Genomic DNA, 25,355 nt, shown 5'->3' with positions numbered 1-25,355 from the left:
TAACCCACAGTGGAATTTACCGCTGAAGCCAACCATTGTGGTTTGCATATAAGCCACTCTGATTGGCTGACAGGTTAGGCGCAGTAGGGAGTGGAAAGGCCTCTCTAAAAAGGCCAAGATGGCTGACACCAATCATAGTTTTGGGAACAAAATAATGTAATAGTTACTGAGTGAAATGGTTTTGTATGTCGCCCGTAACTCCCTTTTAAAAAGTTAATTTACTAATGTCACACTTACAGCGTCTTGAATCAGCTCACAGACATACTCTAGAAGGAATATGGTACCAAGCGTTACGTGTTTTATTACAAATTATATTCCAGAAACGAGAGAGGTAGACATTTCTGGATTCAAACTCTATAGCTAAGAAAAGGCAAAGAAGCCATGTAAAGCCACAAAGAATATGAATATAGTGAAAAGTATGTTAAAGGCCCAGTGCAGTCAAAAACATGATTTTCCTGTGTTTTATATCTATATTTCCACACTATGAGGTTGGAATAATACTGTGAAATTGTGAACATGATGATAATGCCCTTTTAGTGTAAGAGCTGTTTGAAAAGACCACCAGAAATTTCAGCCTGTTTTAGTGGGATGGAGTTTTGGCCTGCCTGGCGACATCACCAGGCGGTACAAGTTATTAGACCAATAACAAAGAGAGTTTTAAACCTCTCTTCCAATAACAGCTAGTTTTCAGGTTACATATCCCTCCCATTAGGCTCCTCCAATTAGGCCCCCACCACTCCCAGACAGTCCTAGCAAAATTCTTGCTTGAAAAATTGCTCTTTGCTAAGAAGCTACTTTTGTTTATTTTTTACAATTTTAATTGAAAACAATCACAGTAAGGTACTTAATTGTTACCCAGAAATGATTTGATATTGAGATAAAAATGGCTCCTTTGGACCTTTAAATAGAACAGGTTTTCATTCAAATAGAGGATTCTTTGGCTTCAGAGTTCAGTAATCTGTCAGCACGTTGCTGTACGACAGTATTATGGCTTCCTATCCATAATCATTTATTTATTCATTGAAATATTAATATTTTTAATTTCCAAAAAGGTCTACCTCTTTTTCCTCAAAGCCTCTTTCTGTGAATACTGGTCCTGTCAATCAACAATACATTATAATAATAATATCCCCTCCCCCATCCCAGCCCTCACATCCCCACCACCAAAGTGCAGAACTTACAGGAATATGTACAGTCTCAAAATAAATATGTTTCATGGCGTGGGTGAGAGAGAGAGCAGTGGATTCATGAAAAGTCCAAACCTGACATAGATCTGTGAGATCTAAAAGTCCTTTACATGTATTCATACCATATGAATGCACTGTATACGTGTGGTATCCAACAAAAGTACATGATAGAGCCAGGTGAGTGCTAGTGAGTATACTAATGTCTCACCTCTAGAGGACAAGAAAAATAGTGTGGCCATGTCACATAGCCACATTTTAAAGAGCCTTCCAGCCCAGTTTCTGTTGGATCAGTTTCTCATCAGATGTCAAGCTGTTGTAAAAGTAATGTAGCTCCAAAAGAAGAGAGAATATGTATTGTCATTTCGAAGCAACACAATAGCAATCCCCTATACTAACTGTCTCCATTTTCTTTTCTCACTGCAATTATCAACAGCTAATGAATCTCTTTTTTCTGAAGAAATCATTCCAAACCAAACTTTCTCTATTTACATGTTCCTTTTTTAATCCCTCTATAGTCTTGGCTGGAGAATGGAACAGCATTTGGTCCAAAATGTTGTCTCTGCCTAACACACTATTGAAGTGCTGAGCAGAAAGAAGCACAAGGTTGGAGCAATTTACTCAAACATTAGACTTGGATAGCTTTTTAGCTGACACTAATGGTTTTGTATTCAGTAAGTATAGTATTGGGTTTTAAAAAACAACCAATTGCATAACCCTCAGGAGTCCAACAAATAAAAAGAAGTAGACTAATTTGGTCAGTTTCTTCCTGCTAACAAATACGTTTGGTCAAATTAAGCAGGAGTGTCTGATAATCCACTTTTTCTGTGACATGTCATGTTTTAAAATAAATTATATCAGAATCTTAAGAAATGGCAGACGAAAAACATGTAAACGGGTCATTCTTGAATTGCGGTGGCATTTACGTCCATCGCCTTTGCCACCATGAAAAACTATTGAAATTGACAAATAGTTACACATCATACATGCTTTTGTTTATATTGAACTGTTTATAAATGACAAAACATAATGTACATTATTAGGCATTGTTTAAAGTATTTAGGGAAAGCAAATTGGCTTGTCCCAGTAGTGATGAGTAGAGTTGTAGTGACATGTTTTAGGGATATCTATCTATTATTTTGAATGCTAGAAAGAATGCTAGAAAGTTAACAAGTTTTCATATATTATATAGATCAGGGATGGGCAACTTGGATGGGGGTGGGGGCCACCAAAAATCTGAACTCATCATGAGGGGCCGCAGTGGCTCGTGGGTCTTCGTACCCACACATGCAGTCAGAGCCGGCTCTAGCCTTTTGTGGGCCCTAAGTAAAATGTTGTACCCCCACCCCACCACCTTGCGAGCAAAACATTTTAGATTGATCCACGGTCCTACAAAAGGGAGCCGCCAGTTGCCCATCCCTGGAATAGATCAATAAAACCAAGAAATTAAAATACTTTATTTTTACAAATATTATATGTCCCTAAATTTTATGTCATTGGTATTACCGCCTTGAAAATCACTCATAACAAAGATATACTTAGAGTGGCAAACTGTTATCGGGGGATATTAAAGAAAGTTATTAGCTAATCACACCCTTTTAGTATGTCACAAATTTGAGGATTCCATTGATCATTTAGTGTGTGTAAATGCAAAGTGTCATTGGTGTTACTCAATTTAAATTAAGGGAAATTACATTGTGAGCTAAATTATTAATTATCACTGCAGTAAATAGTTTTTAATGACCTTAGATTTGAGCATTTGTGGCCTCCATTTAAGAAAATCCTCAATTACCTAAAATGTGTCATTGGTGTGACAGTCATTGGTGTTACAACACCTACTGGTGGCACAATGTAATCATAATGGTACAAGTAATTAAAAGAAATTAATCATTAAGCTTCCACATTAGTTGATTTTTTTAACATAATAAAAAGCATTTTTGCCAAATGGCACCGCAATTCAAGATCGACCCAAAACTGAGCCGTATTCTTTCTGATTTGACATTGGCAGGATTATATTGTAACAAAATTTAGAACGGAAACACAATATACGTAATACTATTAAATTGCCCATGCTTCATCAATTAGATTCATGGGAACAAATGGATTGTAAAAAGTGAGGTTGAGGCAGGCATACAACATGTGACACATTTTACAATGATTCATATGATAGTGTCTCTATATCGCCTAACTACCATGGTGGTGGCTAGGCAACTCTTGTTTACACTAACAAAATCCTCTGCAGTTTCTAAAATTGCTTACACTGAGTGAGACAATACAATGTGACATACTATAACATAAGTAGTGGTCCAATTGATAATACCTGGGCTTATGGGATCAGGGATTCTATTCAGGTTACTAGTTACTAACTAGTTACTAGTTAATAACCAGGTTACTAGCTTGGACGGAATAGGGTAGTTAATTTGCAGATTAATCTAAAGATTCGTATGACCAAACCCTCCGTGCGTGTAACTCCAATTTTGTAAGAAACCACAGAGCTATGTGCACAGATCTAAAGTTAGGATTGGGCTCATGGAGACTAACCCTAAATGGGAGTGAGATAAACAACAACAACAACAACAACATCACAACAACATGAGTGAGTCTGCCCGTTACCAGCGTGGAGGGCCACAGTGGCCCTCCAGGGCCTGGCCCGGGCACCAGTGAATTAGAGGGGGAGAGACGGGGTCTAGGAGGTGCTAGGGGCCCCCGGGGCTGGCTCTGGCTGGCTATCAGCGTGCCTCCTGCTGGTGCGTTTGGTGGCCAGGTTAGGGTTGAGCTTCTGCCAGTAAGACTGACAGTACTGGTTGATGAGGCGGATCTCCGGCTGGGAGGAGAACTGCGGCGGCAGGTTGTGAGGCGGAGGTGATGGAGGCGGAGGGTGGTGGTGGGGGTGGCAGTGGTGATGCGGGTTCTGGTCCTCCGGGGGGCCGTCCGGGGAGGTGAGGGCCTCTACAATCTCCCGGTCCAGGATGCGGAGGGCCACGCGGGCCACCGTGTGCTTGAAGTTGTTCTCGGTGGCCAGGCAGTTGTACAGCCCCCCGTCGGCGTGGCTCAGAGACTTGAGCAGGATGCCGTGACCAGTCTTCAGCACCTCTCTGTCTCTGCTCAGCTGGGGGAGGGGGAGATAAAGAACATCATCGTGAGAGAAAATGAGAAGACAACATTATCTACAGCCATCATACAAAAGCTATCTGAACTTAACGGTCCCTTAAGCCTTGTCATACCACTTTCCTCCTGCCGTCTGGTTTCTGGTAGAGCCATTTGACTGTCGCTTGTGGAGATCTGGGTTGGCACTCCAGGAACGTGCTACTCCCCTCCACCCCAAACTGCACTGTTTCACTGAGACGCTTCTCAACTGAAGGGGAGAGAATCAGAGAAATATGTGGAGTACACATCTGAATCAAATGACTTTTGACCCCATTTGACCCCATTAACAGTGGTTAACTCATTTGTGAGATTTTGTTGTGAGACCTTTGTATGCAGTGAGATATACTATTCAGTGCTTTGGATGTGATCACATACCTTTTGCATTGAACCCTCTGCACTGCCGCAAGGGGTCTCCATGCTTAATATCCTGTCTTCTGCTCCGCCTGTGAACAAGTATGGGAACAGTGCATTAGACTCTATACATTATCACAACTTTGACTTATGCCTGAAACACAGTAAGCAGTTTGGATGCAATGATATCCTATTTTAAACAGCTAAACTAATACAGTACAAGCATGTTATGTAACCCCCTAATTGGTGCTAAGGTGCCTAACCTCTTGGTGGAGGGGCTGAAGGCGGAGCAGGTCTCCCCGTCCCAGGCACAGTAAGGGTCTCTGGCCAGGCAGCAGTCTGAACAGGCCTTCCCATAGACGCCACACCTGTGCAGGGACACCTGGGTAAGCCCCATCTCTGACGACACATACAGCTGTTGCTGTGTGTCAGAAGGGGAGAGGAAGTGCTATCAGATGCATAACAACAACAACAACAACAACAACAACAACAACAACAACAGCAGTAATCATAGATGAGCAAATGATAATTGATGAAGCCTACCCTTTTTGATGAAATCTTCATAGTCTTAATAGGAGCTGGAGTCTGCAAGAAGGAAGAGCACATAAAGGGTCAGGAGAAGATAATATTGCGGAATGAAGCTTTTGGACTGCCCCATCTCCCTTCAGGTATTCATTCAAACTAGACAGTGATTAACATGAAATAGTAAAATGATTGTCATTACCCTGAACACCTCCACTTCCTCTAACGTGAGCTCTTCTGTTGTGCTAGTGTCTTTAGGAAGTACTATCACCTTTTGGACTGTTCCACAATCTACAAAAAGAGGGGAGAGCGGTTCATAGTGTACATAGTACCTCAGATAGCCTAAATAACCTAGAAGATACAGAGCTAAAAGGAAATTATTCACTGAGAGCTAACTCCTAACTTGAGGTATGTGAGCATGATTTGATCTTGATCAAATTATGATTTATATGATCAAGGCATGATTTACCCAGTTCCAGCTGTACACACACACATCTCAATTTAGGATTTGACCCAATCTGGGGCCGTACTTATCAAGCGTCTCAGAGTAGAAATGCTTATCTAGAATCAGATCCCCCCCCATGTCCATGTAATCTTATTCATTGGGATCTAAAAGGCAAAACTGATCCTAAATCAGCACTCCTACTCTGAGATGCTTGATACGGCCCCTGATTTAACCCCTCAGTAAAAAGGAGGAAGAACCTAGCTAGCAGCGTGACTCACCAGTGCCCAGGAAGAGCACCTCATACCTCCCGTCCACAGCATCCACCAGGTCCACCACGATGGAGGTGAAGCGGTAGTCCACCCCCGTTCGGACCACCAGGGGCCGCTTGTGTATGGGGTAGACAGAGTGGTACATGAGGGGGTGCGCCCTCACAAAGTTCACCGCCTCATCTGAAAACTCCTTGGTGGAGCGGAGGCCCGGGGTGAACGTTCCTCCTGGACACTGTAGACGAAGAAGAAAAAGAGCTCTGGTTGAACTGGATCATGTTCAGTAGGCACTAAATGGAAGAAAATAGTCTGAAACAGGGAAGGACTATCAGGACTTATCAGAACTGCATTTTTTCGTTTTCCATTGCACAACGATTTTCTATGTTTTTTTGCTACGATGTGCACAAATGAATACGACCCTCATTTAGCACATCTTGCTGTGTGTTGCATCATGGGAATTATGTGATTTTGACCACACAAAGACGCTGACAGTTTGACACATTCTTTCTATAGATTATTTGTTGATCTAGATTTAACAACATCGACGCTATAGAGGACATACAGTACTCAAAAAACACGATCTATAATTTGTTTGTTTATTAGGCTACTGTCCAGTAGTCAAATCATCTACCATTCATTTTAGAGATTCTAATCTGTTATCTCATTATCATGTTGTTACTTCCAATGGAAAGATATACAGTATTTCCTGGAAGCATTTGGGACTGAGTGTACGTACCGTTCCAGGGCGAGGGTAGGGGATCTTTCCAGTGTAGGGGGTCCACTGGTAATTGTGTCCGTGCTTGTGTGAGAAAGGGCCATTGAAGACATTGCGGATGTCGGACATAGAGTACACACACACGGCTGAGCCCTTAAACACAGAACTAAGGAAAGAGGTGGAAAGGTGGTGGAAGAGAGTCATCAAAATAAACTCTCCAATTTCAGTCACGGAAAACTACTGGGTGGGCAGGCTTTTGTTTCAGTCCTGCACTAATAAAGGACATAGAATGTATGGTTGTGGGCAACATTTTTGAATGATTCAAGTAATATATTACCCCGCAGTGGAAAAGACGGCGTACACGACAGGATTGCGCTCGTCTTGTGTTGGCTGAATGAAGACATCCTCTGAAAGGAAGCATGTTGAAATAGGTGTAACAGTGCCTTTTCTATAAACAAGTGTCAAAACAAGACTAAAGGCCCTATTCAATCTAAGTGTAAACATTCAGAGTAAAGCCGCATTGTGGTTTGCCTTTATCTGCAATTGATTGAATTGCGGCCTGCTGTACAGTATGTCAATGCAGTTGCAATGAAAAGCAGTCTCACTCAGCTCGTCGAAATAGGTCTCTACACCATCACTCCCTATCACTGAGCACACCAGCCGAGCTTTCAGGAAGGTCGTCCACTTGTTGACCAGTGACCTCTGACCCCCATCATCATTCTGGAGAGGTGAAACAAAGTTAGGGATCATTTACACATTGACGTTTGCAGATCACTCAATATCATCATCATAACCATTTTGAATTCTAGGGTCCAATGGTTGTGAGTTTGGTAGGCACAAAATGGGAGAAAATCCTTTGAAACGAAGGTATTACCATAACTCTAATGTGAAGACTTACACTGTGTGTACAAAACATTAAGAACACCTGCTCTTTCCATGACAGACAGACCAGGTGAATCCAGGTGAAAGTTATGATCCCTTATTGATCCCTTACAGTGGGGGATATACGGGGGTATCTCACCAGGCATACTCGGCCCACCCTGGCCAGGACACTGGGGCTGGCCCCCCCGGCACCGTCCAGGCTCTTCTCCCGGAAGAAGAAGTAGAGCTTGTCATCATTACTCTCGGAGCTGTCAGGAATCTGCTGGATTTTAACAAACACTGGCTCTGGAGAAGAAGCGAGGGAGATTAGTCCATTTGAGAAAGGAGGGTAAGACAGAGAGAGAGAGAGGGAGCGAGACAGAGACAGAGACAGAGACAGAGAGAGAGAGAGAGAGAGAGAGAGAGAGAGAGAGAGAAATATGCATCAGCGATGTCCCTAGGTACAGACATCTGGTGTGGCTGACTTTTTCTCAGGGAAAAGTAGTCGTGGGTTGCTCAGTGTGTCACCTGTGAGTCAGAGGGGCAAACTCACCATTCAACCAGCGGGAGTCATATTGCTCCGTCCTGACAGCAGGTCTGTCCCCCAGTGTTCTAAAGATGGCCAGGTCCGTGCCCATGAAGTCAACGTGGACCCCTGCATACAGATTCCCATCTGCCAAAGAGGGAATGAAACAGCACAATGGATTATGACAATGGTTATAGGTACCGTAAGGGAGGACTGTGGTGGGAACTGTAATGATGAACAGATAAGAAGAGGTCTCACTGATAAGGGCTGCAGCGTTCTCCTGTCGAGGGTCATAGGAGCATTTCCCTTTCCCTGAGTCCCCGTTGCCAGGGACCAGCCTGAACAGGTACTCCTGCACAGAGAGGACAATACATGGAGGTAGGTATGTGTGTGTGTGTGTGTGTGTGTGTGTGTGTGTGTGTGTCCGTACCTCTGCTCTCCATCCTCTGTTGATGAAGGTGCAGATAGGCTTATAGGCCCCTGTGCCACAGGTGTACAGGTGTGTGCGATTCCAGGGTTCGATCAGACGCACAAAGTTTGCACACTCCCCCTGATTAGTACAGAGAGAGAACAGAGTTACAATACACTGTACATACTTTACATAAATACAACAACAACAACAACAGTATTTGTGTAGCACTTTTCATACATCAAAGCTAATAGTCAAGAGGTAAAGGGTACTCACCTGCCCACCCTTTCCAGTCATTCTACACTCTCCTTTCCTCTGGGTAGTGGCCGGCCAGTGAATCTGAAGGAAGAAGAGTACAAAATGCAACCTTTCAGATCCGGTGCCTTGTGTGATTTTCTACATAGAAACATAACATATTCTAAGCCTTATAATAAGATATCATAAAGGCTCACACATGCTTATAATAGATAATAAAGCGTTATAGCTGGGGACATAAAGTGTTACTATTATTTGCACTCATAGGCCTACAAATGGCTACAAAATTAAAATAAAACATTAGAATGGATCCTGGCAACATGAATACAGGACGGCCATCTTGGTCAAGAAAATCTAATCAGGTATTATATTTATCTCTATGGAATATTTATCATAGGAGTCATTATAGTGTTTGCTCTTACTATGAGGGGCTCCTTGTTGATGTTGTGCATGTCCAGGGCCACCAGGTACTCCCGGCTGCCCAGGTAGAGACGGCCCTGGTCCTGGTCCATGTGCAGGATGCGGTAGTCACTGGTGTTGAAGGAGAAGGAGAAGGGCCGTGCTGTCCGCGTCTCCATCAGCTCTGGACCAGCACACACACAGAGAGGCAGACAGACAGACAGACACATAGACAGACAGAGAGAGATACAGAGCGAGACAGACAGAGAGGCATGCAGAGAGACAGACAGACAGCCAGACATGCATATAGACAGACAGACACAGACCGACAGAGACATGCAGACAGAGAGACATGCAGAGAGAGAGAGATACAGAGAGACAGACAGAGACAGAAAGAGACAGACAGATAGACAGAGACAGACAGACAGATAGATAGGCGGACAGACAGACATCATTCATTTTGATCAGAACACATTTGGGGACATGAAATACCTTGGACTTGGCTTGAGAAGCAGGACACTGTTAATGCACTGTGACACAGTAAACAGCAGAGGGAGCCAAACACCTCTCTCTTTGTAAGTGTGAGGTGAGCCAAGGCCCTGAAGCACGTGGAGAAATGAAAGATGGGTTCAGCTGTCTGTGTGTGTGTGTGCGCGCCTGTGTTTTTCGTGTGTGTCTATCAAATCTCTTATTGTCTCTATTAGTTTGGGTTCTAGCTCAGAGTTACTGGTCCGCCACAATGGGGATAGATACCACTCCACAATCCAAAGTAATGTGTTTTATGGTCAACCGTCTAATATAACACAGGATAATGGCACTTCTCTATTGGACGGACAATTTCAATCCTCATATTCATGTGACCTGCAGGATGGGGGTGCAGGGAGAGCAGCTCGTTGACTTTAGACATAAATTCTGGTTATGAGGGCGTGAAGATAATGGCGCCCTCCAACTATACGAGAGAGGGCGTTAGTTTGGCAATGGAGGATTGGTGAGAGCATTTATAAATGACTCACGTTAGCCTCATACCAGACACACTTTGATCTCACCAGGTAATACTGCCCTTCCAACTGGTAACCTGTCTGGGCTCGGTCCGAAACTTTAAATACATAAAAATAGCTTGAGCCGTAGTGGTGTGAAGGTCACAGTCGTACACTGGCCAAGGTTCTGGGAACAGGCTTTAGACGATGCTCAATGGAGAGAATCTCTTTTTATCTGAAAGGTATTCACTGTAAACCTACATGGAAGCAGAACCTTCATTTAGCTAACACTAAGTGCCACAAAAAGATGATTCATTTGTGCTTGGAAAACATTTTTTTTTATTTCGAGTCAAGAAAGAAACATCCTAGTTGTACTAAAACCCAATTAAATATAATGTAACCCTTTCAAAAGAAATTGATATTAGTTAACTTCAGACATGTGAGGTCTATGACGATGCATCTTTTGTAGTAGAGATGCATATCTTTATTGCAGATATGTCTTCATGAATGACCATACACTTGCAAGAGAGTGTATGTATACCCTTAGTGTGTGTGTGTGTGTGTGTGTGTGTGCGTAATCTATGTTTGTGTGGACATCAGAGAAGAGAGGGCAGCAGAGGGGCATGTGAATGTGTTTGGTGCTGTTATCTGGCCCTCTAACTAGGTGGTGAAGTGTGGCCGTCTGTCTGTCTCTCGCAGCTGTGTGACTGATCTGCAAACAATCCGTAGAATTCCATCCGTCACCGCTCCACGGAGCACATGGGATTCCGGCCGCTCGGTGTGCTTAGGGAGGAGGGGGGAGGGCAGCGGGCTTCTATTCTCAGGGCTCCTCTCATCCCATTCCAAGTGGGTTTATCCCGAAAATCCACTATCTTTGGGCAAGGGTGGGACAGAGGGCTGACTGTTTGAAAAAGGACACACCTGCTGGCCATGAAGGTCAGGACTAATGGACCCTCTGAGGCTGTTTCCACACTGTGTGGGGAACAGAAGGCTAGGCTCAAAACAGGCATGTTGAGATGTACTTACTTACAATATGCTGGGTATGCCTACACTACCTTAAACTATATCATACAACTGCATCACCTAAGAGTAGTATCATGCAAAGGTCATGCAGAGTTGACGACTTAAATACAATTAACTGAGCGCCATTTAGTCTGAGACATAAAATTAGTTTCCGCTGGTTTGAGGTAAGAGGATAGGGGAGAACAGTTGCTTATAAAATATTTCACTTTCCATAGCAATGTACCATTTGTAAGCAGCGACAATCTCACAATCTAACAATTCGGCTCCATCATTAAAATGAGAATCCAACGTTGTCTCTCTCTTGGAAGATGGCACCGATGGACATGGCCACTTTGTTTCAGGCTCCTAAGAGCATTTGTGTATATTGTTGTGTATTGTTAGATATTACTGCACTGTTGGAGCTAGGAACACAAGCATTTGGCTACACCCGCAATAACATCTGCTAAATATGTGTATGCGACCAATAACATTTGATTTGATTTGATTTGTCTCAGTCACATTGATGCCGTATGAACTACAGTAGCCTACCTTTCCAAACCAGATCATTCTGGATCACACTTCTCGTAGTGACCTTTAACCGTTCCACCTCCCAACCTCCATCTGTTAGCGGTCAAATGATCTTCTTCCCATGGCAAACCAACAATAAGGTGTGAAGTATGTGTGGTGGGCAGCTTCACAGGCAGAGGCCATTGTGTTGAGTGGTGCTGAAGCGTGTGTCCTCCACCTTAGGTCCTCTTTGCCACGGCGAAGCAACCACACTGACTCTTATATTAGCACAGAGTTTTAATACTCATCACTGCATTCTGTATCGAAAGGTTGGCTGGTCCTCATTAAAGTCCCGTAGATAATTTCACTGTTCCCTTTTTGTTTACAAAACTCTACTACACAAGCATTCGACTTAACTAACTTAATTGTTGAAGTATAAAAACATGAATTACCAAACCTGTTCAAAGGGTTGGTTAACTCTTGAGGTTCCTCGGGTCTCCACCAAATTAAGTAAATCCACTTTTAGTTTTAATGTACCACACTCTTGGAAAAATTTACAAAAGTCATTACATTTTCTATGTTCTGGTGCCGGTTGGGCAATTTAAAGTGTTGATTGAAGACCTAGTAGCTGTGGAATGTAACAATTTTTCGTACATTTTGTGTCGTGCTGTATTTTTATTTCACATTGTATTGATTGCTGTATTACTGTGATCAGGGTACCCTTGAGAATGAGACCCTGGTCTCAATGGATTTTCCCAGAATAAATAAAGAATAAATACATGTAAATAAAAATTTACTGAATGCCATCGCCCGTTAGCAGAGCTACCTAGTACTGTAACTAGCAAAATATCCGTAGTTGTTGTGACTTCAAAACAGAAACACGCCTGTGCTTTAGGGACACAAGAGGTCATGCTGAGTGTAGTGCAAAAATGTAACAATTACTAAAATAAATAATAGAACAAATAACTTAATCTTTTAACCAACAGCTTTACATTATGTGAGAATAATAATAACTGTAAACAGATGTAGGATCTTAATTTGAGCCAGTTTCCTACAGCAGGAAAACAATCCTGCAGCAACAGGAAATATGAATTATTATGTGGATTATAATTAATGGACATTTTTCAAGGGGTTGATACATTTTTCGTAAGGGAAAATCAAGTCTGTAATTTCAAAGTGGAAATTACAAACGTCATAAGCCTTTTTAAACCTCAAATACACAACAAGTTTGAAATGTCCTGCACTGCAGGAAAGTTATCCTGGGGGTGATCAAATTAAGATCCTGCAGCTGTAGGCCTACTGTAGGCCGTACTGTAGGACGTAACAAATATGATACATCTGAGGTTAACCATGACGAGGTGCTCGACCTACTGCTGAGTCTTTTCCCTCTCTCTTATTCACACTCATATGAAAACAAGCACTGCCAAAACAATGTGTGTACAAACCCAGTCCAACCAGGCGTGTTACTGAAGTAAAGCATAGCAGGTGACATCATCAGAATGGTGAAGAGAGTGTAGACTTGATTAGAAGCACTGGGTGTTTGGGGTATAGTAGTTGTATTTCAGGCCTTGTACTGAATCAACACCAAAGAATGTATGTGTCCCCAGTGTTCCTACTTCCCAATGTTGTAATGGATCTATTTTATATCACAGTACAAGACGTATGTATACAGTAACATCAGAGTGGTAATTATGTTAGAGGTAGTGTGGGCAAGTCAGTCATCAAACAGTATGGTAAGAGTTCTGGGCGAGTCAGTCATCAAACAGTATGGTAAGAGTTCTGGGCGAGTCAGTCATCAAACAGTATGGTAAGAGTTCTGGGCGAGTCAGTCATCAAACAGTATGGTAAGAGTTCTGGGCGAGTCAGTCATCAGTCAAGTTCAACCACTAAGAGTTGTCCTATATAATTATCATTCTGTTAATACCAATTTTTTTTCAATCGCTTTGGTGCAATTTTCACAAGTATGTGGTACATTTTTACAACTCTTCGTACAAAAGTCAAAACAGATCATCAAAAAAGTACACTTTCAATTGATGAAGTACAACACACAAAATCATACAGTCACTTTTTCACCAAACTTAATCAGTGTTTAATCTAGAAATACATGTTTCACATTGCAGTACATGTTTTACATTACTTTTGATATGATTCTCTTCTCATTTGTTAAAATACTTTTTACTATTACTTAATCTGACTGCTCTTGATTGATAATCACTTAACCATTTGGTAAACCTAGAGATTTTAAACTGGTTTGTCTACTACAGATTTTTTAACTGGTTTGAGAACTACATAATGAAAATGTATGTCTGTAAAGTAGAAACATATAAAGTATGATATATACTCTAATGTACTATTATGATGATGACTATTATGATTTTATTTCACAGTAAATTTGAAAAGATCTGATATTGACAAGATCAGAGATTTACTGTATGTAACAAATACATCCCCTATACAGTCAATATGTAACACTGCTTTACTAAAATTGCATTGGCCAATACAGTACTGTAATATCATAATATAGGCCATTTCTGTAGCAGACGCTTTTATCCAAAGTGACAACAGTGAGTCCACACATTTTTGGATGTGACCCCAGTGGGAATCAAACCCACAACTGGTGTTGCTAGTGCCATGCTCTTACGTACTGAGCCACGTACAGGACCACTACAATACATAAGTACAATACAATACATGATTACAATACAGGTGGAAGATGTATGATTGCCATCCCCATGAGTGTACAGATGCCGTATCTTAATTTGATCATCCTGTTGTTGCAGGAATTTTCCTGCACTGCAGGAAATGCAAACTTGTATCGTATTCAAGGTTTAAAAAGGCTTCTTACGTTTGTAATTTCGAAAATATATATAATGGATGAGGCATGCAATGACATCAGTCCAGACCTATGTCAGGCTTGGATTCGCCATGCCAAAAGCTTTTTCCCCAGGTGCATGAACAATGAGGACATTTACTGCTCAAGACAGGATTGATGCAAACTAGTGCCTGCTAAACGTTGTTTATTTCATTTCTTTCATTAGATCACAGTACACTTACTGTATGTTGTAATTAAATCTTAACAATACATGTATTTTTTGCATCAATGATCACATCTTTGATCACACATGGGATAGAAATTGTGGAAATGTAATGTTCAGTCCATTTTAATGGGTAGTGCAAGTGTATTGCCTAATGTAAAACAGTGTAATTTACTTTAATTTACAGTACTGTAGCATATTACATTCAAAGGGCAATTTTGGAACATGTATCTTGCATGTTTTGCTATTGGATTAACTGGTTATTAAAATAACTAAATTGAGAAGATATCATTATGTGTTTTGGTGATTAAATCAATGTTGTCATGGTATTTCACAGTATACTTATATTTTGGATCAATGGTTGTGTGGTGAAAGATAAATGAATGCACAAGAAAAAGTTCTGAATATGAGACTTGCGACATTACAAGTCTTACCAGTTTGGAGTTTTGTACTAAGTGTTTTGAAAATTCACCACATACTTGTGAAAACAGCACCAAAGCGATTGAGAAAATGGTAATAAACTTCATATCGCCTCTGGGCTCATCCTGACAATAACAACCCTGCCTTAGCCCCAATCTACAGTATGTTAGAGCAGCACTGGATGGAGACAGAGCGAGGTTTGGGAGGAGTTCCTTCTTTACCACAGTGGAATCTAGTTTTGTTTGCCAGTTGGCCATGGCTGTGATGGCTGTGTGTGTGTGTGTGTGTGTGTGTGTGTGTGTGTGCAAATGTGCCAGGGCCAAAAAAGCTGCCAGATAGTCTTGTAATAGGATTTATTAGTGAGGGACAAAAAGTGGTCACATTTTCCACTCGCAACCCTAACTAAGGGGTGCTATAGGAATCAGGACTGCTCACAAATAAAGTTAATAAAACCAGGCCTCTGGTGCCAATCCTAGTCATCTATTTGCACTTACAGTAACAACAACACATTTTATTTTACAGCCATTAGGTAACCACATTATGTCGCCTATTATCTGAATCTAGGTAGATTGTTCGATTTTTTTATACCAAATTGTCTGTCAATCAAACTGCTGTAGTTTGGTAGGCTCTATACCCAATGAATGCCTAAATTGCTAGTGCTATTGTTAACTTTCTTGCTTATAATAAAGTGTGACAGAAGTCTATCAGTGTTCTCATTGCTATGGAATAAACTTAAAGAATATGTGGACTTTGCCAAGTGCAGTAGTAGTATCTCTCATTAGCAGATTGGGCTGACTTCTTACTGTAGGATTTAAATCAAGACTTTGGGGGCATGTCCAAGATCACTTTTTTGGACCTCCCAAATAACTTTTTGGGATCACCAATCCGCCGGGTCACCTTTGACTGCAAGTGCCTACGCAGAATTCTGGGAATTACATGGCGCGACCACATCCTGAACACAATACGGCGAAAGACAGACCAACCCCTGTCTTTACACTGGTCAGAGCCTCCTGACTTCAACTGTTTGGCCACCTGGCAAGATCAAACCCGCCTCTGGGGCCTGCCCTCATCCTCAAGGACCCATCTCCCAACTGGCCACACCCAAGAGGAAGACCGAGAGCCAGGTGGTCCGACGAGTTGGAGTACGACCTACACAACCTGGGACTCAACACCACATCAGCCTGGGACCTGGCCCAGAATAGGACAGTGTGGAGATACAAATGTTGAATCACTATGCTCCTAGGAGCTACTGAAGATGAGCCAGTGAGTGAGTGAATGAGCCAGTGAGTGAGACAGTGAGTGAGTGAGTGAGCCAGTAAGTGAGACAGTGAGTGAGTGAATGAATGAGTGAGCCAGAGAGTGAGTGAGACAGTGAGTGAGTGAGTGAATGAGTGAGCCAGTGAGTGAGTGAGTGATAAGGGGTCTCATAGGTAATGTTTTTGGACATCCCAGATAACTGTTTTGGACCATCCATAGGGGTCTCATGCTAAACCTGGTATTAGTCTGGGTACTAGGCAATACCCCCGCAGGTGCTATTTCCATACTACTTCCAACACTTATCAGCTTTCCAGTCATATGGGGCTCCTTGAGGAAATGTTCACTTTCTTTATCTGATTTCTGGTGTGTGTCCTATAGCTAATGACTGGCTCAACTAAATGAGCAAGACTCAACAGCGCACCACTGCCCCCCCTGACAGTGGTCCCTTAGTTTTCAATCATTAGAAGCACTTTGGACTGAATTAGTGGCTGGAAGCCAAGTGCTGGCAGGTGGCCAGCTCGTTGGGACAGAGACTGCTATTGCCACAAGGGTCCTTTAAGGGGCTGACTTTTTACAAGGCTGGGCCGGTCAAGTATCTCTTTTGGGCTGAATTCCACAAAAATTCTCAAGGGAAAGAAAAGTAATCAGGCAATGCTTGGTTCTCAGCCACAGGACCTTGATGATCTGCTGGCATTCTATCCATCAATGTTCCAATGAACATTATATTTCCAAATAGAGCGTTACCTAATATGACTATTTGGCCCATTTGCAGGCTTTTTAATCTAGGAATAGTGACTGCATTAACTCATACAATATGTCTCTAACTCAATACACTGCACAGGGGTCCTCAGCTGCAAATGCAAAGGGAAGCGGAAAGAATGTATGTTGCTCTTTCTGAAATGATATCATATGATGGACGTTACTCTTTCTAAAGTGAAATAATTAGAAGATATTATTTCTGAAATTGTATTATTGGATATCAAGATGCAACGTTGAGTTGAGCACAAATGCATTAAAGTGAAAATGGATAGCATCAGCATTTCTACACTGGAAAGGCTGATCAATGGATCATTGCACAAAATATATTCATTCTTTAAATAAATAATCCTCTTATTCAATGTTTGGGTCCAGGGTTATGTCAAGTTTAAGCTGTGACACCAAGCACTGGACATTCACTTCCCACCAAGTTATTTAAATCCTCTTCCCAGATCTCGGTGTGTTTTCCCCTAATTGACACAGTGGCTGTTATTCTTTCGCAATGAAAGTATTTCCCACATTTGCGGAGAAGCTCCGGAGGTAGTTGAGTACTCTGGGAAAGTTCTTCAGTTCCTGGTAGTGCAAATAGCCTGGTCTATGTCAGAGATTGATAGAAAAACCATCAACCACCCTAGGATGAAGAAGAGACAGTAAGTATGCTCTACTGCTGCTGTTTCAACAGAGGCAGAATGGGGGGACAAAGAGTAGACCAGATGAGTTGTGTAGAAGGAGAATGCTGTGAGGATTTAAGAGGTAGGGGACAATATTGCCAGACAAAAGGTAGTTTTCCAAATGGATATTTGCACTTTAACATTAGGATGGGACATACCGTATGATGCATCCATCCAATTATTTTATTATTATGTGTGGGTTTTTCTTCTTCCCTGCCTGTAATACTGGGGTTTTTTCATGCTACTACACAGTCAAATCGCCCTCTAGTGGCCTCATGGGTGGACTGTTATTAATATTTTTCATAATTAATAAACATTATTTTAAAAAACCTGCCAAAGATCTGGTGTTTCTATGTCAAACTGTTTTGTTATATTTCAGTCTTCTGTGATGTATATAAAGTGTAATATTGGGACGCAAACTCAGAATACATTTCAACTCTATATCTGACATGGTAAAGGTGTCTTCTTTTTTTAAGCCCATAACCATGTGTGTGTGGTGTATATACTTTTGTTTCAAAGTAGATTTGTAAAGACTACCAAGAAACACTCTGTGTGACCCTGATTTAGCCCACTGCAATAAAATGTTATTAAACTGATTTCAGACACAGTGAGCACAGTTACACGCACACAATAATAAGATTATTGTGGATAGTCAGATTAATGTAATAGTTTGTTTAAAATGTTTACATGCTTTGCAAGAAGAACGATTTCCCTAATAATCCTGTATACATGGACACATCTGAAATCAGGCTACTGATGGGACTTTGATAAATGCAGAAAATCGGCAATCAAAATAAACGTTCTGCCACAGTGACCATGTTAATTTTGCGAAACCTTTTTGATTCTGAGTTCAGACAAACTATTTCTAAGATGCATACTTTCAGTTTTTCCCAACTCAATTCACTCGCGCATAAGAGGGAGGCTTGCGCTACCGGTGCTGGCACATGCGCAGATCAAATACACTGCTGGAATGCCGATTAAGCTGTTTACATGTCCTAATAATTTGATTTTGAGTAAGGTGTTTACATGAATATTTCCATTCTCGGCCTAGTGCCATAATCAGTTTAATATTGAATTATTAGTGTGCATTTAAACATACTCATTACAGGATAAACCAACTGAGGTGGCAGTAGCTTCTGCACTCTGCCTTGAGAGAGTCCGTCTGGAACAAGATGACAGGCCCCGCTCTGCATAACAGGCATGTCTGTCTCGCATATTGGAGCAGGTTGTTGGATCTGGGCCCTTGCGTTCTTCAGGGGGATTCCCTGTGCGTTTGCTGAGGTAAACAGAGCAACCATGGCAGGCTATTTATACCCCGGTAACACCAGTGCCCTATCCTGTTTCTCAGAAGAGGAATCCGTTTCACTGTCACCTACGCACACAATAACCCAGGATAGACCACCACCCCCTGTCACCTCTCTCTCACTCACAGTGACACCCCTCCCCTTCCCTCCCTTAATACTCACACCCAAGTCTGTCTCTATTTCTCATTCTCACCACTCTTTCTATCCCTTACACTCTCTCTCTACCACACACACACACACACACACCTCTCCCTTACTCCCTTACTCCCTTACTCTCTCCCTGCCTTTATTTTCACTCCCTCTCATCTCAAACTCTCTTTCCTTCTCTTCTCCATCTACTCCACCAGATTTATCCTCTTCCTTCCTCCCTTCATCACCCATCCACCCCTCCATTCCGTGTGGTTCTAGTGTTACACGGCGAGCTCAGACCTCCTGAGACGTGGGCGCCACCAGTGTCCCCTGGGCCCTGGCAGAGGGCCAACAGATCCTGTAACCCCTCCCCTGCACAGAGGGTGGCAAGGTGTGTCCGTTTGCGTTACATATAGCACATTCAGACAGAGACAAATGCACACACACATGCATACAGAGCTCCACAGAGACAGTCAGGTATTTTCACACCAAACACCAAACACATTTTTTGGATGAGAAAGAGTCTCATTGTCAGTATAAAGGGAAAGTGTCCTTTTGCTCTTGGGTCAAAATGCCAGTCAGCTTTTGGGTTTCTAAATTACTATTGTGTTCGTTTTATCATTGTTGTATGGTGTTTAAAGTGCAATATGTATTTTATTGAAAAAGTCGCTCTCAAGACCCCAACTATGTCTTTCACATAAAACAAAAATGTAAAGATTAGGGCATTCATAATTAAATGCACTGACTCAAATGATCTTAAGTGTTGGGGAATATTGCTGTTGGATAATTATTATAATATCAGCCTTAAAGCGCCAGTGTGTATACAGCATTAACTTTAGGCAGTCCACGAAAAGTAATTCAGTTAAGCTCCAGATCTGTTTTGCTTTGAAAGAAAAGATGTGGCTGTTTTGAAGTTTACATTTACATTTTAGTCATTTAGCAGACGCTCTTATCCAGAGCGACTTACAGTTAGCGCATACATTATTTTATCGAACCCACAACCCTGGCGTTGCAAACGCCATGCTCTAAAGAGCTTTCTATTTCAATTACACTGAATTTCACTAAAGTGATGGTAAATCTTCCCACTAAGAATATCCCAAACGATATCTGTCAAGTGAACACTCACTGAAAATAAGTAAGGCTCACCTTTGTAAGACAAATGCACTCTGGGAGCAGTCCGAGCGTCGGCATGGCAACTGTAGACACATAAACTCAGGAGAAAGAAGAGGAGGGCTTGGGTGGTCTCCATAGCAATGACAGCAGCGTTAACCTTTGGAGTCCTACAAAGGGGAAAGGGAAAAGCATTACAGATCAACTGAATGTCACTTAAAACCGTCATATCATTTGCAGCCATTTAGAGAGACTTCCACGTCCAATGCAACATCCCTTGCACAGAAAAGTGTAGATTTGAGAAGTTAAAAAGAAGATGATCCGTTTTAATTAATTCCTCTCTGACACTGAAATCACCCACTCAATAATCTGTTTGCAGGTCAGTGAGCATCGAAGCTTTCTTTGTCAGAACCAGAGTTAAGACTAAAATTACCTCATTACTGAGAAATATCATTAGCATGTCAATCACTACAAATTACTATTGTTTACCCCCTTTTCAGGGTATCCAATTGGTAGTTACAGTCTTGTCCCATCGCTGCAACTCCCGTACGGACTCCGGAGAGGCAAAGGTCGAGAGCCGTGCGTCCTCCGAAACACAACTCCGCCAAGCCGCACTGTTTCTTGACAAAATGCATGCTTAACCAGCCACACCAATGTGTCGGAGGAAACACCGTACATACACCTGGCGACCGTGTCAGCATGCATGCGCCCGGCCTGCCACAGGGCGATGGGACAAGTACATTCTGGCCGGCCAAACCCTCCCCTAACCCGGACGACGCTGGGCCAATTGTGTGTCGCCTCATGGGTCTCCCGGTCGCGGCCGGCTGCGACACAGCCCGGTATCGAACCAGGATCTGTAGTAACGCAGCTTGCACTGCGATGCAGCGCTGTCACGATCGTCGGATACAGAGGACCAAGGCGCAGCGTGGAAGGTGAACATATTTATTAAATAATGATTACACAAACAAAAACAACAAATCGATACGTGACGTCCAAAGGTGCAAAAACACAAACCTACACAGGAACAAGATCCCACAAACACTGTGGGAAAACTGTCTGCTTAAGTATGGTTCCCAATCAGAGACAACAAGCAACAGCTGATACACGTTGCCTCTGATTGAGAACCACACTGGCCAACATAGAACTACAAAACTAGAACGAAAAACAAATGAAAACTCACACCCTGGCTCAACATACTAGAGTCCCCAGAGCCAGGGCGTGACAAGCGCTTTAGACCGCTGCGCCACTCGGGAGGCCTACAAATTCCCATTTCAAGAACACTATCAATCACAGGACAACAAAAGAGTGCACTTTCAACTACCAACTGATGCAGAAACTTTGGGAACTAGTAAATATTAGGTGCCAGTTTTCCTGACATAGATAAAACCTAGTCCTGGACTAAAAAGCACTTTCAATAAATATGTTTTTTTAGTCCAGGACAAGGCCTAATACTGTCTCTGGGAAGCTGGCCCTAAGAAAACGATCCTATTTAAAATACTGAGAAATTGTCAATTAAAGAATAATTGAATTGTATGACTTAGGAAGCCTTATCAAGTCATCCACATTCAGAGGCTTCTTTATAACAGGGATACCCAGAAAAATTGGATGCCAATCAATGACAACAAGACAGAGAAGCCATAGACAGAGAACACAACATAGTTCACATGATTCAGTTTGGGGCAAAAGTATTCACCCCCCTTGGCATTTTTCCCATTTTGTTGCCTTACAACCTGGAATTAAAATAGATTTTTTGGATGTTTGTATCATTTGATTTACACAACATGCCTACCGATGCAAAACATTTTTTGGGTGAAACAAACAAGAAATAAGACAAAAAACAGAAAACTTGAGCGTGCATAACTGCTCCAGCTCCTTCAAGTTGGATGGGTTCCGCTGGTGTACAGCAATCTTTAAGTCAAACCACACATTCTCAATTGGATTGAGGTCTGGGCTTTGACTAGGCCATTCCGAGACATTTAAATGTTTCCCCTTAAACCACTCGAGTGTTGCTTTAGCAGTATGCTTAGGGTCATTGTCCTGCTGGAAGGTGAACCTCCGTCCCAGTCTCAAATCTCTGGAAGACTGAAACAGGTTTCCCTCAAGAATTTCTCTGTATTTAGCGCCATCCATCATTCCTTCAATTCTGACCAGTTTCCCAGACCTTGCCGATGAAAAACATCCCCACAGCATGATGCTGCCACCACCATGCTTCACTGTGGGGATGGTGTTCTCGGGGTGATGAGAGGTGTTGGGTTTGCGCCAGATGTAGCATTTTCCTTGATGGCCAAAAAGCTCAATTTTAGTCTCATCTGACCAGAGTACCTTCTTCCATATGTTTGGGGAGTCTCCCACATGCCTTTGGGGAACATCAAACGTGTTTGCTTATTTTTTTCTTTAAGCAATGGCTTTTTTTCAAATCAAATCAAATCAAATCAAATTTTATTGGTCACATGCGCCGAATACAACAGGTGCAGACATTACAGTGAAATGCTTACTTACAGCCCTTAACCAACAGTGCATTTATTTTAAACAAAAAAAGTAAGAATAAAACAACAACAAAAAAGTGTTGAGAAAAAAAGAGCAGAAGTAAAAATAAAGTGACAGTAGGGAGGCTATATATACAATAGAATAAAGTGACAGTAGGGAGGCTATATATACAGGGGGTACCGTTGCATAGTCAATGTGCGGGGGGGCACCGACTAGTTGAGGTAGTTGAGGTAATATGTACATGTGGGTAGAGTTAAAGTGACTATGCATAAATACTTAACAGAGTAGCAGCAGCGTAAAAAGTATGGGGTGGGGGGGCAGTGCAAATAGTCCGGGTAGCCATGATTAGCTGTTCAGGAGTCTTATGGCTTGGGGGTAGAAGCTGTTGAGAAGTCTTTTGGACCTAGACTTGGCACTCCGGTACCGCTTGCCGTGCGGTAGCAGAGAGAACAGTCTATGACTAGGGTGACTGGAGTCTTTGACAATTTTGAGGGCCTTCCTCTGACACCGCCTGGTATAGAGGTCCTGGATGGCAGGGAGCTTTGCCCCTGTGATGTACTGGGCCGTACGCACTACCCTCTGTAGTGCCTTGCGGTCAGAGGCCAAGCAGTTGCCATACCAGGCGGTGATGCAACCAGTCAGGATGCTCTCGATGGTGCAGCTGTAGAATTTTTTGAGGATCTGAGGACCCATGCCAAATCTTTTTAGTCTCCTGAGGGGGAATAGGCTTTGTCGTGCCCTCTTCACGACTGTCTTGGTGTGTTTGGACCATGATAGTTCGTTGGTGATGTGGACACCAAGGAACTTGAAGCTCTCAACCTGTTCCACTACAGCCCCGTCGATGAGAATGGGGGCGTGCTCAGTCCTCTTTTTTTTCCTGTAGTCCACAATCATCTCCTTTGTCTTGGTCACGTTGAGGGAGAGGTTGTTGTCCTGGCACCACACGGCCAGATCTCTGACCTCCTCCCTATAGGCTGTCTCATCGTTGTCGGTGATCAGGCCTACCACTGTTGTGTCGTCGGCAAACTTAATGATGGTGTTGGAGTCGTGCCTGGCCATGCAGTCATGGGTGAACAGAGAGTACAGGAGGGGACTGAGCACGCACCCCTGAGGGGCCCCCGTGTTGAGGATCAGTGTGGCAGATGTGTTGTTACCTACCCTTACCACCTGGGGGCGGCCTGTCAGGAAGTCCAGGATCCAGTTGCAGAGGGAGGTGTTTAGTCCCAGGATCCTTAGCTTAGTGATGAGCTTTGAGGGCACTATGGTGTTGAATGCTGAGCTGTAGTCAATGAATAGCATTCTCACGTAGGTGTTCCTCTTGTCCAGGTGGGAAAGGGCAGTGTGGAGTGCGATAGAGATTGCATCATCTGTGGATCTGTTGGGGCGGTATGCAAATTGGAGTGGGTCTAGGGTTTCTGGGATTATGCTGTTGATGTGAGCCATGACCAGTCTTTCAAAGCACTTCATGGCTACAGACGTCAGTGCCACGGGTCGGTAGTCATTTAGGCAGGTTATCTTAGAGTTCTTGGGCACGGGGACTATGGTGGTCTGCTTGAAACATGTTGGTATTACAGACTCAGTCAGGGACATGTTGAAAATGTCAGTGAAGACACTTGCCAGTTGGTCAGCACATGCTCGGAGTACACGTCCTGGTAATCCGTCTGGCCCTGCGGCCTTGTGAATGTTGACCTGCTTAAAAGTCTTACTCACATCGGCTACGGAGAGCGTGATCACATAGTCGTCCGGAACAGCTGGTGCTCTCATGCATGCTTCAGTGTTGCTTGCCTCGAAGCGAGCATAGAAGTGGTTTAGCTCGTCTGGTAGGCTTGTGTCACTGGGCAGCTCGCGGCTGTGCTTCCCTTTGTAGTCTGTAATAGTTTTCAAGCCCTGCCACATCCGACGAGCGTCAGAGCCAGTGTAGTATGATTCAATCTTAGACCTGTATTGACTCTTTGCCTGTTTGATGGTTCGTCGGAGGTCATAGCGGGATTTCTTATAAGCGTCCGGGTTAGAGTCCCGTTCCTTGAAAGCGGCAGCTCTACCCTTTAGCTCAGTGCGGATGTTTCCTGTAATCCATGGCTTCTGGTTGGGGTATGTACGTACGGTCACTGTGGGGACGACATCATCGATGCACTTATTGATGAAGCCAGTGACTGATGTGGTGTACTCCTCAATGCTGTCTGAAGAATCCCGGAACATGTTCCAGTCTGTGCTAGCAAAACAGTCCTGTAGCTTAGCATCTGCGTCATCTGACCACTTTTTTATTAGCCGAATCACTGGTGCTTCCTGCTTCAGTTTTTGCTTATAAGCAGGAATCAGGAGGATAGAGTTATGGTCAGATTTGCCAAATGGAGGGCGAGGGAGAGCTTTGTATGCGTCTCTGTGTGTGGAGTAAAGGTGGTCTAGAGTTTTTTCCCCCTCTGGTTGCACATTTAACATGCTGGTAGAAATTAGGTAGAACGGATTTAAGTTTCCCTGCATTAAAGTCCCCTGCTACTAGGAGCGCTGCATCTGGATGAGCGTTTTCCTGTTGATTAATGGCCTTGTACAACTCATTCAGTGCAATCTTAATGCCAGCATTGGTTTGTGGTGGTAAATAGACAGCTATGAAAAATATAGA

At 42.9% G+C, this 25,355-nt stretch overlaps 1 protein-coding gene across 2 annotated transcripts in view; it reads right to left on the bottom strand.

The window, feature by feature from the left end:
* Positions 1–817: 817 nt before the first annotated feature.
* The window catches only part of LOC121545533 (semaphorin-3F-like), a 50,250-nt gene continuing 25,712 nt past the window's right edge, over positions 818–25,355 (bottom strand). Inside the window, exons 2-18 of one of the 2 annotated variants that reach the window (XM_041856130.1) lie at positions 20,285–20,418; positions 9,104–9,264; positions 8,703–8,765; positions 8,448–8,567; positions 8,276–8,369; positions 8,045–8,164; positions 7,652–7,797; positions 7,236–7,350; positions 6,968–7,037; positions 6,652–6,796; positions 5,928–6,150; positions 5,407–5,495; positions 5,226–5,267; positions 4,946–5,103; positions 4,707–4,774; positions 4,409–4,539; positions 818–4,293 (exon numbers count right to left, since the gene is read on the bottom strand). In XM_041856130.1, coding sequence (XP_041712064.1) covers positions 3,871–4,293; positions 4,409–4,539; positions 4,707–4,774; positions 4,946–5,103; positions 5,226–5,267; positions 5,407–5,495; positions 5,928–6,150; positions 6,652–6,796; positions 6,968–7,037; positions 7,236–7,350; positions 7,652–7,797; positions 8,045–8,164; positions 8,276–8,369; positions 8,448–8,567; positions 8,703–8,765; positions 9,104–9,264; positions 20,285–20,387 — 2,271 coding nt within the window. In that variant the 5' untranslated portion in view covers positions 20,388–20,418 and the 3' untranslated portion in view covers positions 818–3,870. Of the gene's footprint in view, positions 4,294–4,408; positions 4,540–4,706; positions 4,775–4,945; positions 5,104–5,225; positions 5,268–5,406; positions 5,496–5,927; positions 6,151–6,651; positions 6,797–6,967; positions 7,038–7,235; positions 7,351–7,651; positions 7,798–8,044; positions 8,165–8,275; positions 8,568–8,702; positions 8,766–9,103; positions 9,265–20,284; positions 20,419–25,355 lie in introns of both variants that reach the window. The other variant, XM_041856129.1, reaches the window with a different exon arrangement.

The sequence above is a fragment of the Coregonus clupeaformis genome, chromosome 30 (assembly GCF_020615455.1).
Source record: "Coregonus clupeaformis isolate EN_2021a chromosome 30, ASM2061545v1, whole genome shotgun sequence".
Taxonomy (NCBI): Eukaryota; Metazoa; Chordata; class Actinopteri; order Salmoniformes; family Salmonidae; genus Coregonus; species Coregonus clupeaformis.
Note: the sequence above shows the minus strand (reverse complement) of the source record. Positions and strands in the feature narration are given on the sequence as shown.